The following is a 15,341-nucleotide window of genomic DNA, read 5'->3' on the forward strand; positions in this document are numbered from 1 at the left end:
TAGCCTTTTTATAACTAGTCTTAAAAACAATTTAAAGTCCTAGTGTTTTATTTTTAATTATTTTTAAGTCCATGTACTTTAGTCGTCAGATAAATGCAGCAGGGGTTTCCAATTCTAATTGAAATTATATTCTGAATTATTTTCAGACGGTTTGGTGAAAATCGTGTATGGGGAGCAGAGAAAGGAATTTCCTTAGCTCCTAACTACCCCCATTTCTGTAATTTTTTAATTTTAGCATTTTTTGCCTTTTAAGAGACCAGGTTAAGGCCTGTGCTTAAGAGCAAGTTTACCATGACACAGTAAACACCATTTATAACCTCTACTGGGGATCTGGGGGTAGGACTATAACCCTGCATTTGCTAAAAGATAGCCTCATTCTAGTAGGCATTTTTTTTTTTATTTCTATCATCTGTGATCAAGAACTGCATTGCACACTGATTTTGAAACATCTCTCAGATTCTCTTAAAACTATAACCATAACCAGCTTTATATGCATTAAGAAATACTGTAAATGTCACTAAACTGCAGCCTCTCTGCTTTGTAGCTGGTGTGGCTGGGACTGAACTTTTATTTGTTTATTGATACCTTCCACTGGTATGAAGATGACAATGCTTACATTTATACACGGATTATGCTGGGAGTAAGTATGAGTCTGACTGTTAAAGGGTTTCACAAGAAGAATATACTCATAGTCTGATTTTATTTACATCCTTCATAAAACTTTTGATGCTTCAACAGTAATTTTCCCACATAAGAGTATTATATTAATATAGTATATTCTTTCTTTTGCTCTTCCTATACCAAGCTTGTAATTTAATTTCTTTATGTTGTTATATGTACAGTCAACGCTGGCTTGGGCAAGAGCTTCTGCAACGTGCCTTAATTTTAACTGCATGCTAATCCTGTTACCAGTCTGTAGAAACCTCATTTCATTCTTAAGAGGAGCAAGCATTGTAAGTATCATTTCTCAAATAGCCATATTATCTTCTCATTTTTATTTCTGTAGTTCAGCAGTATTATCCATATCAAACATTTTCCAAGGAATTTTAATTTTTGATAGAGAAGCCTGTACACTATTGCCTAGTTATTACCATTTAAATTGTCAGTATTCATGACTGAAGAGAAACAAATGACTTGTTTAACACAGTGCTCTAAATGCAACACTGATTTTGGCAGCTGCTGCATAGCATGGTGTCACGAAGAGAAAAGTGAGAAGCTACAAAAAAAAGGGACATAATAATGCGACTTGGCCAAATGGAGAAAATTCATATCCATCATGTGTATTCTCTCAAGCTGCAAAGTGAAAATTGTAGAAATAAAGTGTTCAGATAGATAAAAATGTTCTAAGGGTAATAATGAACATGTTTAAACACTTCTATCTGAGTGGCCACCATTCAGGTCTTCATTTGTGGTGAATGCGTATTTGTAACAGAGTGGTCATCTGCTCAGAGGTGTTTACATTAACCTTGGAATCACAGATAGGATGCACTTAAGCATTTAGCTCTATTAGCTGTAAGTTCAACTTGCATTGAATTATTATAATATAATAATTATTAATATTAAGAGCAATTTCAGTGCCACATGTTTGGGTAAAAAAAATCACTGATCACTTTATGACTCCAAGAACAACAGGAATTTAGAAATGGTAAGATTCAGTTATTTTATAGTAAGCTGGTTCTTATTTCAGTTCTGCCTTTTTTTGTTTCCTTGATTGTTAGGCTTGGATGTTAACCAGTCTTTAGGCTGGGAATCAATACTTATATCATTGCTGGAGTTCAGGAGTTGAACATTTACATTTACAAAAAAAAAAAAAAAAAAAAAAGGTGTCTTGGCCTTCTGAATCATTTTGTAAAATAGCACAGAATATATGCATGCCCATTTAGATGCTGAGTAAGAACTCAGAGAACTGGAACTCTTCTCACGGATAATATTTTGCTTTTCTGGACAACATTCTGCCCTTGAGGAGAATGGTGCAGAGCAGCTTGACTGGCTCCAGCATGGTCAGTACTGGGCTGGATCCAGTGACTCTCCAGGGAGGTGCTGCACATTGACATCACATCCTGTGGTGCTCCAGATTTTTGGAAGGCTTATTAGCTGGGAAACAATGCGGATACATGCCAGGATCTTTGGCATGGCACCATGCCATGTTGTGCAAGCAATCCAGACACCCACACCACCACTCAGAGACTGAATTCAGTCCATGAGTGCTGTCTGGGTTCCAGCAGAGCATGTTAGTTTTGACTCAGTGCCCCCAGCCCCGGCTGGCTCTGCAGGGGCACCCAGCTGGCCGTGAGCACAGCACTGGCGAGCCTTTCCAATAATGGGAGCATGGCTCAGTAACACATCAGCATGCAGCCACCTGAGGTCTAGACAGCCTCATCTTCCCAGGGTGCGCATTTCCTGAAAGCAGAGAAAATGTTTTCATTGCAAGCTGGCTTTGCCAGCACTTCAGCTGGGCTCATGCAGCTAAAGCCAAGTTCTCAAGGCAGTGATGACCCAGCCTGGTGTCCTTACACCAGCAAATGAGTTAATGGCAGCTCAGATAAACCACTCACAAATCACAGCTAAGTGTTGCACAGCTTTATCAAACCCTTTTTTGAGCCCCCACATAGGCTGAATAGTTTCAGAAACCCTGGAGTGTCACTCAGGAAAGTTACCTGAGTCACAAACTAACCCAAAACTTCCACTGAATTCCTTCAGCGTTCCATTTGCAAATGTTCTGAACTATTCTCCTGTCCAATATGTGAGTTGTAAACATCAATAGGAATGATACAAAACAAGTTCTGCTTTTTCACCAAGTGCTGTGGAGGAGCACTGAGGAGACAGCTTGACAAAAACATCACATTTCACAAGATGGTTGCCTATGGAATAGCGTTAAATGCAAGTAAGCCTTTTTTGGTTTTATTTTTTTTTCTTCTTTGTCTTTGAACTGTTTTGAATTTCACAGTGATTCTGTCTAATGCTGTAATCCCCATCAGCTCTGAGATGTGCTATTTTAGTGCAATCATTTGTTGACTGCAGCTTTAAATATGTGTAGGAGTCCCACCTGATTAACCATTTGTAATCTTTTTTGCTTGAGAAGAGTTTGACTGTTAAGGCAATAAACTTTCAATCTGAAGAGTAAATACCATTTGTCACTTAGTTAATCTGACCAATTTGTGTGCTCTTAAAATTTAGTGTAAATAACTTCCATTGAATCCCTCAGGGTAGATGTTTGAGGAGATGACATAACATTTACTGTCTGATTCCGTAACAAAATGGCTTATGAGTCACAAAGCACATCTGTCAACAAATGCATCTTCAATAATTTTTCAACCAGGTAATAAATTTAATCTGAATTTGAGAGAGGCAGGTGTCTCAAAACCAATGGATTCCTAAATATTTATTTTAAGTAGGTGACTGATAAAAGAAACTAATGACCCCCTTGAGGGAAAAACAGCATCTTGAGATCAAAATTTATCAGTTCTGCTGGTCCTAATGACTTACTGAGGTGCTTTTTCACCTGGCTGGGAAAAAGACATGGCACCTTCCTGTTCTCTAAGTAGTAAAAGTACCTGGAGAAGACCGAAGTTTGTAGGAATTCAGAGGACATGAGGGGAACAGGAGATAGCTTGAGGAAACAGGATGTACAGAGAGGAATGAACAAAAGCCAGTGTGAAGAAGGACATGAACACAGAGATGGAGAGGTATCTGAGATGGTATTTCTCTTAGAAAATGTGAAGGAGACAGAGGAATTAATCAGGGCTATTTGCAAGCATAAGACATTGCAGGGTAAGAGTTCTACCCCCAGGCTGTCAGGGTGGATTCTGGTCCCAATATTTTTTTCAGCCTCCATGAGGGAGCTGCTTTTGCGTGTATAGGCTGTTAATGTCCTCATGCAGTGAGACAAGAATATGAAGTCAGGATTGCCAACAGGAATCAATAGTTAAAGTTTGTTTTCTGTCTGTCATGCTAAAGAATTCAGAGGGGAAGGCTACAGGATGCAAACATGCCTCTTACAGTGTGTTATCATTAATAACTTACCTGTCATGTCCACTCATTCATCAGAGCTCAGTTTCACCATAGAGCAGATTCCTACAGAGTGCAACATTGCTTCTTTAATTAATAAATCAACTCAGGAACATAACTTAACCAACTCTACTGGGTATATAATAAGTCATGCTCCAAAAAGAATGCAAAACTGCACAGTCAAGCCTTTTTTGTTTTTGTTTTTCACATTAATATTAAAATGTTTGCTCTCACTTTAAAGTGGACAGTTTGGGAAGTGCAAGTCTATCAGAAAAGTGATTACTTTATGGCTTCACTAATTTCAAGGGAAAAAATACAGGAGCTGATGTCAAGTTACAGAAAGCATGATCATATAATTCTCATTTGAATCACTCTCTAGGGAGAAATCAAGGGTTCATTTTATGGTTGTTATTTGGGTTGGTTGATTTTTTTCTAAAATATAAAGTGGAAAAGTAGTTGATGAGATATTTGAGAAAGAAAACACAATACAAGGAACTCTAATGAACAAAGCATGACAGCTTATGAATTCCTGCTTCCTTAATAGTCAAGTGAGAAACAGCAATCATATTTGGAAAAACACTACATCACTGTATAGTGAGTCTTGGGTAAAAAATGTCCAGAAACTCAATTGCCTGAAATTCAATTTTAAGTTCATAGAAAAATAAAATATACAGAACACATTGTGACAGAAAAGCAACAATTCAGACTGGTACCCACAAGTACATGGAATCCTTTTTAATAAAACCTAAGAGTGTTAAAATGATGTGTAAATAGATGCCATTTTCCTCTCAACTGATACATTATTTATCCTAGTACTACCTATATTGCCTTTTATTACGCAAAACCATAGTCAACTCCTATTAGTCTATTGCAATTTAGTAATTCTTAGTTAAATGGATGTTCTCCCTTGTATGATCAATAGTCTAAATGTGGCAGCAAGAAGTTAAACCAATTTGAAGATCAGATCAGTAAGCTTAGCCTCGCAATATAAAAATGTAAACTCCTTTATTATTAAAGTAACATGTATTCATCTTGGCTTGCCAGGTGGTGTTATTCCAGCATATTTATTTAATAGTGTGCTAAAAATAGTCAGTGCAGCATTAGTATTGTCTGGCTTCTAACAGGCAGCAAGCTCAGCTGAGGTGTGCCTGGCCTTGGAAAAAGTACATCTGTACCTTTAATTTTTCATCAGCTCTAATACAAATTCAAGAGCAGGCTTTAATTGGTCAGGTCATAAAGGGATATAATTAGAGACTAGTGGAAGAGGGAAGTTGGAGGAAAGAGAGAGAGTAAACAATGCTATCTATAATCAAGGGCATCATTGAAAATTCAGTAAAGGGAATTCTGCTTAGTTTGGCTTCCTGCGTTCTGCATGCCTGTCTGTGATAAGAGCTGTCTGGGAGTTATTCAGCCACTAATAAATCTTCCTTATAGACCCGTAACTCTGCTAGAATAAAATCAGAGTTTCATGCACTCTCAGTTTGATCAGTGCAAATAATTCTGTGCTTTCTAATGCAAAAGAGACTTTTCAGTTGAGAGGCAGTGTCCTGAAACTTAAAGACACTACAGGACCTAGTAAATAATGTTTTCTACAACACCTACCTCTTACTGTATTGTTTTTACCTTCTCAAAAAAGCACATTCATACATTTTCTGAAGTGGGGAGTGTTGGGAGGATTTTTATTTTTTTACTTTGAAATGTTGTGCATATCTTGAAGAACAAACTATTTACATTGCTTTGGTGTTTGCAGTAAGGTTATATAGATATTTTGCTCCAACAATCTTTGAATTATGATATTAATAGAGTTTAAGGAATCGAGGGGAAATAGGGGAAGGATGGCAAGGTTGTTTGGAGTTAAGCTGTTTGAAATGGTGGTTCTTGCTCCTTAAAAATTCCAGCAGTGTGATTTTCTTTAAAAACCTGCAAAATTAATAGAGAAATATGCTGATATGTGTTTGGCTTCTGACAAGAAAAATCTATAGCTAAAAATATTAGGAAACCTTTCCATTTTCAACCACTTTTTGGTACACCATGTGAAGGGCTTTGGTGATCTGAGTCACATTTTTGTGTAAGTGATTAAGTTTTCAGGGAAGCAGATGCTTATCTTCAAAGGAGGTTTAGCTGATATCTCAGTGTTGTACTTCCAGAAATTACAGAAAATCAAACTACCATTAAACTTTTTTTTCCATCAGATTGTTTAAATCCAGACTTAGTGCAAGTACTAGGAAGGAAATTGTATTAAATTAAAGATTATAAGCTTCCAGCTAAGATACAAAATGGTCCAAGTCATGGTCTTCTTTGATGTTTATAACCATTCTTTAAAAAAAAATACAATGCAAGTACGTGTGTGGTCACTATTGTAAATTTTGAACAACCTGCCCATTTTTAGTCCACAAAGACAGCATGAAGTTGAATTAAGGGTTCTGTGTAACTAGGAAAGGCACGAGACAGTGGGTGGCAAAAAAGAATCTAGGCTTGGTCGCAGGCAGAATTGTCTGTGTTTGGTTTATCTGCTTGGAAAGTTGCTGTCTCCACTGTGGGCAGAAAGGCCAGGATTTGACCCTTTGACTTTATCAGGATAGGCTGTTTAATCAAAACATCTAACTGCTAGCAGCAAGCTCCAATTTGATTATTATCCTGTACAGGCATGCAGAAAAAGAGAGAGTGAAATCTTGTCCTCAGATAAACACATGAAATTTCTGTTTAGTTCAATGAGAGTTGTGCATGCTTCACTGAAGGCACAATTGGCTGAAAGACTAGCTAAATTGACCATACTTTCAAGGTAATTTAATTACATCTCTTTGTATTTAAGGATATGTACAGTAAACACCATGCTCTAATAGCAATCCTTTTCCTCCCTCACTCCTTCCAATAAAACCTTTTATTTGATCTCAGAGGTGGACTAGATGGAACATCCCAGGGTCAAATACAAATTAATGTATGTTAAGTGCTTCAGAGGTTCCAGATGTCATTAAAAACAACAGTCAAAATCCTTCAGTATTCGTGAAATGTTATAAAAAAGAACTTTGTTTAAAAGAATGGATGATTTATTCCATATGTTATATTTGGATCTGCAGAATGAGGAAAAAATTGAACTGAAAATCCAGAGATGTAATACCTTAAACTTTGCCCTCATGGTTAACTTAGATAAGTGGTGCAGAGGAAAAAAAATACCAGCTGTGGTAAGCTCTGACTTCAGAAATCTGCATATTAATTTTGGAATTACTTAGTGAATTCTATACGCTGCAGATGCAAAGACCTTCAGAAAATGCACTTTAGGGATGTAAAATATTTTAGTTAATGGCAATGTGTTCAGTGCCAGACTTTTTATTCGGCAAGAACTATTATACATTAAATGAACCACACTGAAAATGGAATTAGGTCTTTGCATTACTCTTACCATCCAGCTATAATTCATTTTTAGATTGCATCATTTTTTGCTAGCAGCACAAAAAAAACCATCAGAAGTATTAGTCTAATAGCACTCCAGCCAATATGTAAGATCATGGGAGACTCAGGTAAACCAACATATTCAGTACATCATTAGTTTAAATGTTAATAATTTTCAGTATATCATTATGCTCTGTACATTAACATCTACCACAGAGTAGCTTGCAGGAAAAAACAACAACAACTCTCCTGTTCATTCTGGAAGTCTTCTACACTTATAATGTCCTCTACTTGTCAGAGGAAAGAATGTCACCCAGAAGGGAAGATAAGGTAAATCCAAAATAAGAAGGTAGGACGATGTTTCCATTGATAGAAACACAGAGAAACAGAACAATATGCAGATGGAAAAGACAGTGTCCTCTAACAGCCTGCAGACAAATCTTACTAGCTAGGTTACAAGTAGCGGATCTCTTCTTCCAGGGGAAACTTGCAACATGACTGCTCTTCATCAAACTTTAATCTCAAGACTTTCTTGAGAAGCTCTATCCATTAAACCCATTTTTTTTTTTCTATCCAAGACTAGAAATACTCTGTTAGGAAATGTGGACCTCTGTCTGTCTGGAGAAAACTAGTGCATAATTTCACTCTCAACATGGCATTTACCAGATAGCATTAGACATCCTGTCATTGCTGACATGACTAGAATTCATATAAATCGTGTAGAATCCTGAAATTTGGGGAAAGGACAAGATTTTTTAGCATTCTGAACAACAGAAATGTCATCAGTTCATGTGAATACTTTAAAGTTTGCAGTACTTTTAAAAAATCTATTGTTTTGAGGGTGAAAGGGAGAAAGTGTGTTTTGCTATGAACAGAGATTCAAACCTCCACAATTGGTCAATGTTGTTATTCTAAATGAGTAAAAATAATCCAAAACCCGTAGCTGACAGGCTGCAGGCAAGCTTTGGTAAAACACCACTATAGACCCTAACTGTGTGAAATTCCCATGGTCCCTAGGCTATGAGGACTATTACATCATACCAGAGTTATAAAGAGCATCCTTTACGTACAGAGAGCAAGAGGCCCAAGTTACAGTCATCAGTAGTAGATGCCAAAATCAAACTGCTTAATAGAAGTCCACTTAGAGATTGAATGTCAGGGGTTTCCATCCTTTGAAATTTTTATTTCTTCTTTCTCTTAGCCCAGTACCAGACAATGTGCAGCATGTAACTCCACAACTTACCAAAGACAGCAGTCAGTTACCCCACACTCCTGTCCTACAAGTGAGCCTTTTTAGATGTCAAAGAAATCAGGTCCTCATCAAGCAATGACTTGGTTCCCTTCCAGCTGGATCAGATAACATCCTTACCAGGCCAACACATCTGTTCTGAAAGGAGCCCTTGTAAGAACAGTTCTCCCCTTCCCACTCAGCACTTAAATGTGCTGTTACACTTAAATACATAAACAGTGTTTATATACTGCTTATACACCAGTTGTATACTGGGGAACAGATTGCCACAGCCCCCACACAGCTGCCACCCAAACCATGCAGCTCGGAGCTTCTTGGGCTCTCGGGTTTTGACAGCCTAAATCCACACATCTCACTCGCTGCTTGTGGTCCAGTGTAAGCTTCCTTTCCGCATCCCAGCACTGCCTGGGTGCTGGGAATATGCTGTCATGCCCAGGCTCCGGGAAGCATCTCCCACCTGATGCTGGCCAGACTGTTCCCCATGCAGCACCTCATCCGCACCAGCACCTGCAGGACAGGCTGGGTCACCGAGTCCAGTACCCTCTGATGCTCACCGTCACGTCATAGACACCATTTCATAAAATGACCAACCTTCAGCTGAAAGCTCTTTAGATTGCTTGATCCCATTATCCCGTTTATTGAAAGGTTATTTTAGAGTCTCATTCCTTTGATGGCATGAATCTGTCTTCCAATTTCCAGTCTCATTTTATCTCTGTGCAGTTCATACCCATTTGGATTCACTCTCCATCCTGCTGAAGCTATTCCAGCTTGTATAAATAATTTATTATTCATTGGGCCAAAGATTCAGGAGAAATGGGAGCTTGATTTTGCAGTTTGGGTGCTCAGGATATTCACTGGGGATGCCTGTGTCAATAAATATTGGATTATTTTTATTAAGGGTTTCATCAGGAGACAGCTCAAAAGAGAATAACCAGTCAACCCAATGACTAGGACATGTGATTTGGTTTAAAGCCTTACTTTAAATTTAATGTAACAAGGATTTTCAAATAGGTCATTCATCTCCCAGTGAATATCTAAGCACGAGGCAATGAGGTGAAGCAGGTGTCAAGGAGTGGTGGGGGGAGTCCCTAAGTTAACATTATGTTTTGAATGAAGTGCATCCTGACAATCAACCAACCACAGCACATCCACTGCTCTAGAAGGATCACCTCAGAAGTACAGAGTAAAAATAGCCTCTCTCCAGCCTGGACACATGGAATAACCAACCTATGGTAGAAGGGAATGTTTTACCTTCTTGCACTGGCTGCTTTAACCATTTCCATGGCCAGCATCCTACTTTAACTCGTATTCCCATGTCTCCAGTGGTTGCAGAGGAGCTGGACTTCAGCATGTGGAGTGAGGGAGCTCACTAAGAGGATAGGCACATAAAAGATCAGCAATACAAAAGTCCTCATGCATTTAATCCTGTGTTTGCGTCTAAGATTACACACTGACTTGTATAGTAAGACATTATTTTCATCCACATTTCATTCCATATTTAAAAAAAAGGGAGAAAAAGGCAAGAGGAGAGGAGAGGAGAGGAGAGGAGAGGAGAGGAGAGGAGAGGAGAGGAGAGGAGAGGAGAGGAGAGGAGAGGAGAGGAGAGGAGAGGAGAGGAGAGGAGAGGAGAGGAGAGGAGAGGAGAGGAGAGGAGAGGAGAGGAGAGGAGAGGAGAGGAGAGGAGAGGAGAGGAGAGGAGTAGGGGGAAGAAAAGAAAATAAAAATAGAAAAAAAGAATATTTTTTGAGAATATTGTTCAGGGAAGATCATATTTGATTTACTACAAATATTGCTTTTTTGAAAGGTTTTTTAAATGGTCAGGGACAGAAACAGATAACCACTGAAGGAGAGATGATAACAAGAAGCTAATTATAAAAACTAGAAATAGCTCTGCTGTAAACATAAAATTATCTTTCATTGTCATTTTTTCATCCTTTGGCATTTAATATTTTGCATTAATTACAACTTTCCTGTAACGGAATTGAGAATTTCTCATATTGAAATATGAAGCCCTGCACCTGGCTTGATTACAACTTTATCTATGTTAGCCAATAATAAAACAAAGTCCCTCCTTTTCCACTCTTGAAATTATACTCTTTCCACCCAGGAAAATAATTACAGGGGAGTTCTTACTTCAATCTAAGGCATTTTTCTAAACTGACCATTTCATATACCTTTTAAGAGCAGGCCAGAAGTAGGGGCGATATATGATACTCAGGACAAATCAGATCTAACAGTGCAATTCTCTCTTTTAATTAAAATCATAGTTCCTGTGGCTTCCCCAGGCTTCCCCTGCATAAAGTAAAGCTACAGCTACTTGTTAATATGGGACAGATTTTGAAAGCATCTCTAGTGCAAGTTGCAAACTGTCCCATGCTGAAACCAATGAACACAGTATCCTGTGCAGCAATGGTAAACTATTGCACATCCTAGCATATTAATTTAAAATAGGAATTTTAATCAATTTACCTAATTTTGAACAATGTAAAATCAGAGGCATACACTTTTACATCAGCTCCCAAGAGGTCCTCCTTTGATGACACTGTAGACTGCAAGGCACTTGACTGTAAACCTGGGAGGTGACCCTGGAGCTGTTCCTATCCTCTCCACTGTGAAGCCGTCACTTCATATTAGACATGCAGTTGATAAAATTCTCTTTTTATTGTCAGCTTAATCCATGCAAAACTCTCAATTTATGCCTGAGCTTTTCAAATAGTTCGCAGTGTGCATAATGAAGTTCCTTCTGGCAGTGTGGGCACATACAGGCGTGCCTGTAATTTCACACCACTCTTTCTCTCATGCAGCCATCCATATTGTTGCCCACTTGATCAACATCGAGCGCTATCATTCCAGCCAGTCAAAAGAAGCTGGGGAGTTACAGAATAAACTTTCTGGTCTTGGCAAGAGCCCAAATGAAAGCTACTTGAACCCAATCAGGACCTATGAAACAGTAAGCTGTCACTTTTTTAGGTTTCCTCATTTAAAAAGTTTTTCTCTGTGGGTTCTATTGTCGGTAAAACTGTATTTCAAAGCCTTTTAACCAGAGTGAGAAGGTGCTGCCAAAGGTTAACCTCAATTTCAGCTGAAAACACTTACTCAGAGCTGCAATTTTCAGGTTACTAAGCTCAAAGAAATGTCTATAATATTTTAATTAGTTTGTCAGGAGACAGCTGGTGGGGGGAGGATAAGGAGTGTTGTGAATAGTAGGCAATTAGATAAACCTGCAAAGAATTTTAAAAAACCCCAAAATGAAACTATCAATACATGGAACAAACACAACTTCTTTTCAGAAAGAAAAAGAACCTAACAGCAATAGCACTTCACAATATTTCTTTCACATTTGCTATTTGCGTCTCCTGAAGATTGTGCAGCACCTTCCCAATCTGGGGGCTAATTCTGCCCTCATTGTTCATATTCTTCTGATCTTTAGAAAATTCCTACATAGTCAGCATGAAATATAATACTCCATGCTTGAACACCATGGAGTGGTGCCCTTTTGGTCAGTGATGTGAAGCACTGAAACAAGAAACAAACTGAGAAGATGGCTGGACAACCACTGATAGGATTCTATACTTTTTAAGCTGCAAGGCTTGTCCTGCTTCTTCTTAGTTCCTTTCCAGTTTAGATAGCATGGAGTTTGCATCTTTCAAAACAAACAAGTAAGCAATTTCAGATTTGAAGAAAATCAAGCAAATTGATGTAGTCAGTGGTGTGAATGCAGAAGTCTTCATGTTCATGTTGACAAAGCAGCCAGGTTTATCAGAACAGGACAGCAAGCCAAGGGTTCAGCTGCACAGTCCTTCAGTACACCCAGTGACCACCTTCACAGCATGCCTGTGAGGTGCTCCCCAGGAGCAGAACAAAGCTCACAGCTCTGGACAGGAACTTACCATCTCTCAGCATGAATTTTTTTTTTGCCAGTAAGCATTCCCATAATTATATAATTGTGAGGTAGGTCTCTAATTAGCATTAAGATCCTAAATACCCTTGAGGAGGAAGGCTAGAATATTTTGAGATCCTTTCTTAGATTTCTCATAGTAATACACTCCACAATTACCTTTCAATTTACAGCCTAGTTTTATTCTAACCTCTAATATTTATATTTCTTTTATCACTCACTTGTGTCTCAGTAGTTGAACTCAGAATTAATAAATTGTGAAGAGAAGCAAACAAAAGATTGCTCCTAACTTCAGAGAAGAAAGTTCTGAGATCAACAATTCAGACTTTCTTTTCAGTTTCATCCTACTGCCATAGAAGCAATGTACTAAGTGTCTTTGACATTTTGCCTTTTTTCATCTCAACATTCAAACTAGCCACTGTAGTGGAAATGTTCAAAATATCACCTAGATCAATCCTGTTAATATGTAATAGGATCTGAACACACTCTTCGCAGGTAGGTACCAATTTGAAAATGTACTGTGTGCTGTCAAGTGTGAGAATTTGAAAGAATTATTTTTCCGTAAAAAGTGACTGTAAAAATGGCATTGTGGACTTTTATCACCTCCAGGATTTCCATATCAAATGAGTGCACTTTACAAGTACAATACAGGGTTGTTTTTTTTTCTCCTAGTGTATTAAGCTGTAGAACCAAATCAGTATCCAGAAGACGTGCTGAGCTCCTTCATTCCTGTGCATCATCACAGGGAAAACAGATAGACATGCTTTGTAGGCCAAATTGGGACTTCATTTACACTCTGCTGGCATATTTAGCTTGATTCTCATCTTGCATGTGAGATTTTTACTGTTGTTCTTCACGATTTGCACTTTATAACTGCAATCAGCATCTGACTGTTGTGTTCAAAATACATCTTTGCTCTCACTTCAGTTTATTTTGGTGGTTTTAGACAGATATACCAGACCTGTGCTGACATCTGTGAGTCATGAACAAGAAGGAACATGTTCTATCCCAGCATATTAATGTCATAATTGACAAGTATAAAAATGTAAATATAAATATGTCTTTTAAAAAATAAATCAAATTATTATGCAATGTATCTCCAGATAAATGCAAGGAACAGGTAAACAAGATATGTTTTTAAAGTAAATGAGAGTATGCCATCTTTGTGCACCATTTAAGGGCTTCTACCTCCCCACAAACTCTGAAGTAAAGTAAGCACAAAAGAGTTCCACACCTTTATGGTTGCAGGTGTCTTAACAACTGACTTTATCACCCTCACATAAATAAGCTGGTTTCCTGTGCTATTTCCTTTATTACATTTCTAGGTTTAATCTTCTCATGTCTCTAGCAATTTTTATTTTTTCTGGCACATTTTTATGTAAGCAAAATTTCTAATAGTATGAATGAGAATGTCTAATTTCCTCCGTTCAATTCCTGAAACAAGTAAGTGACAGCAAATATTTACATATCTGTCTGGAATAAGCCTGAATAGAAATGGAGCAGAAGGATGTCTTTCCATGCTGTTCTGTGGTAAAATGAAGGATTACCTTGCCTCCATGTCTTGTTCTGTTTTTCTTTTTCCTGTGTTGAAGATTTTGGCTTCACATGTAATTGCAGCAACAGTAACAATAAAGAAAGTAACAGAAATAGTAATAAAAATAACAATTATAACAGGATTAACAACTAGAACTAATACTAATAATGTATTCTTATTCTAGAACACAACAGGAGAAGTACTAACCACAATAGCTGGAATAACTGGAGTTGTGATAACTGTGGCTTTAATTCTCATCATGACTTCATCCACTGAGCTCATCAGAAGGTCATGCTATGAGGTGTTCTGGTACACCCATCATCTCTTTGTGGTTTTCTTCACTGGTTTAATAATCCATGGCATGGGGTAAGGTTCTGTGTAAAATACATGGGGTCTATGTACACAGTTTGAGATGAAACACCATCCAAATCTATAAGCCCACACTTTTCTATTAACAAACTGCTGGGATCTTTGGTGAGATTACAAAATTAAAACATTCTGAAGTTAAAACACATCACTTTTATATGGACTGAAAGTGTAATTTAGTTTATTCTAAAGGATATACCATCTTACAACCTGCACCTTATCAATGAATGAACTTTCATGATTGGGAACTGAGGACATTAACAATCAGGAATCAAATCTTTGTGGGTTCAAATTAGTAAGGGATAGAGCTTACAGCTCATAGCTCTTGTAAGACTTTTTGCAAGAGACCTTGTAGAAGCTTGACAAGCTGTCAGCATGTCATCTGCCCTGTGGTAGATGTCTCTGTGGCTATTCTCTGCATTCATAAATGTAAGGTGATTTTAACCTTTCTCTGCAAGGAACAGAACCCCAAATTTCCTCACTATACAGACACACTGTGTAGTAGCAGTAGATACTATACTACAAACCTGGTTTAAATGACTGCAGTAACAAACAACTCAGGCTTATGCCTAGCCCAGTCAGAGGCTTTTAGGGACAGGATGACTGCCTGGTTGCTGTTTGTCTCCCTGTTCCTCAGCACAAAAGGAAGGTCTGTCCTCTTAGTAGAGGATGCTGGCTCTTACAGTGAGGGACAGCAGATGCATGGGACCTTCCCTGAGAAGCTCAGGGACTGATCAATGCAGAGAGCAGAAATGCACTTCAAGCTGAAAACATTTCCATCTTCTGTTTCCAGCTCCACTGGTATTATCTGCTTCTCCCTTTTGTGCTACCCTCCATTTCCTTTTCTCATTTCTGTATGATAGCGTTCATATGAATCTACAGCAGTGCATATGCAT

At 38.1% G+C, this 15,341-nt stretch overlaps 1 protein-coding gene across 1 annotated transcript in view; it reads left to right on the top strand.

Annotated features, from left to right (window-relative positions):
- Positions 1 to 15,341, top strand: part of NOX3 (NADPH oxidase 3) — a 38,816-nt gene that overhangs the window by 175 nt on the left and 23,300 nt on the right. Inside the window, exons 2-6 of the mRNA XM_085057398.1 lie at positions 545 to 640; positions 843 to 953; positions 2,800 to 2,884; positions 11,452 to 11,597; positions 14,264 to 14,445. Of these exons, the coding sequence (XP_084913524.1) occupies positions 545 to 640; positions 843 to 953; positions 2,800 to 2,884; positions 11,452 to 11,597; positions 14,264 to 14,445 (620 nt within the window). The remainder of the gene's footprint in view (positions 1 to 544; positions 641 to 842; positions 954 to 2,799; positions 2,885 to 11,451; positions 11,598 to 14,263; positions 14,446 to 15,341) is intronic.

This window comes from Lichenostomus cassidix, chromosome 3 (assembly GCF_008360975.1).
Source record: "Lichenostomus cassidix isolate B80296 chromosome 3, HeHo_3.0, whole genome shotgun sequence".
Lineage (NCBI taxonomy): Eukaryota > Metazoa > Chordata > Aves > Passeriformes > Meliphagidae > Lichenostomus > Lichenostomus cassidix.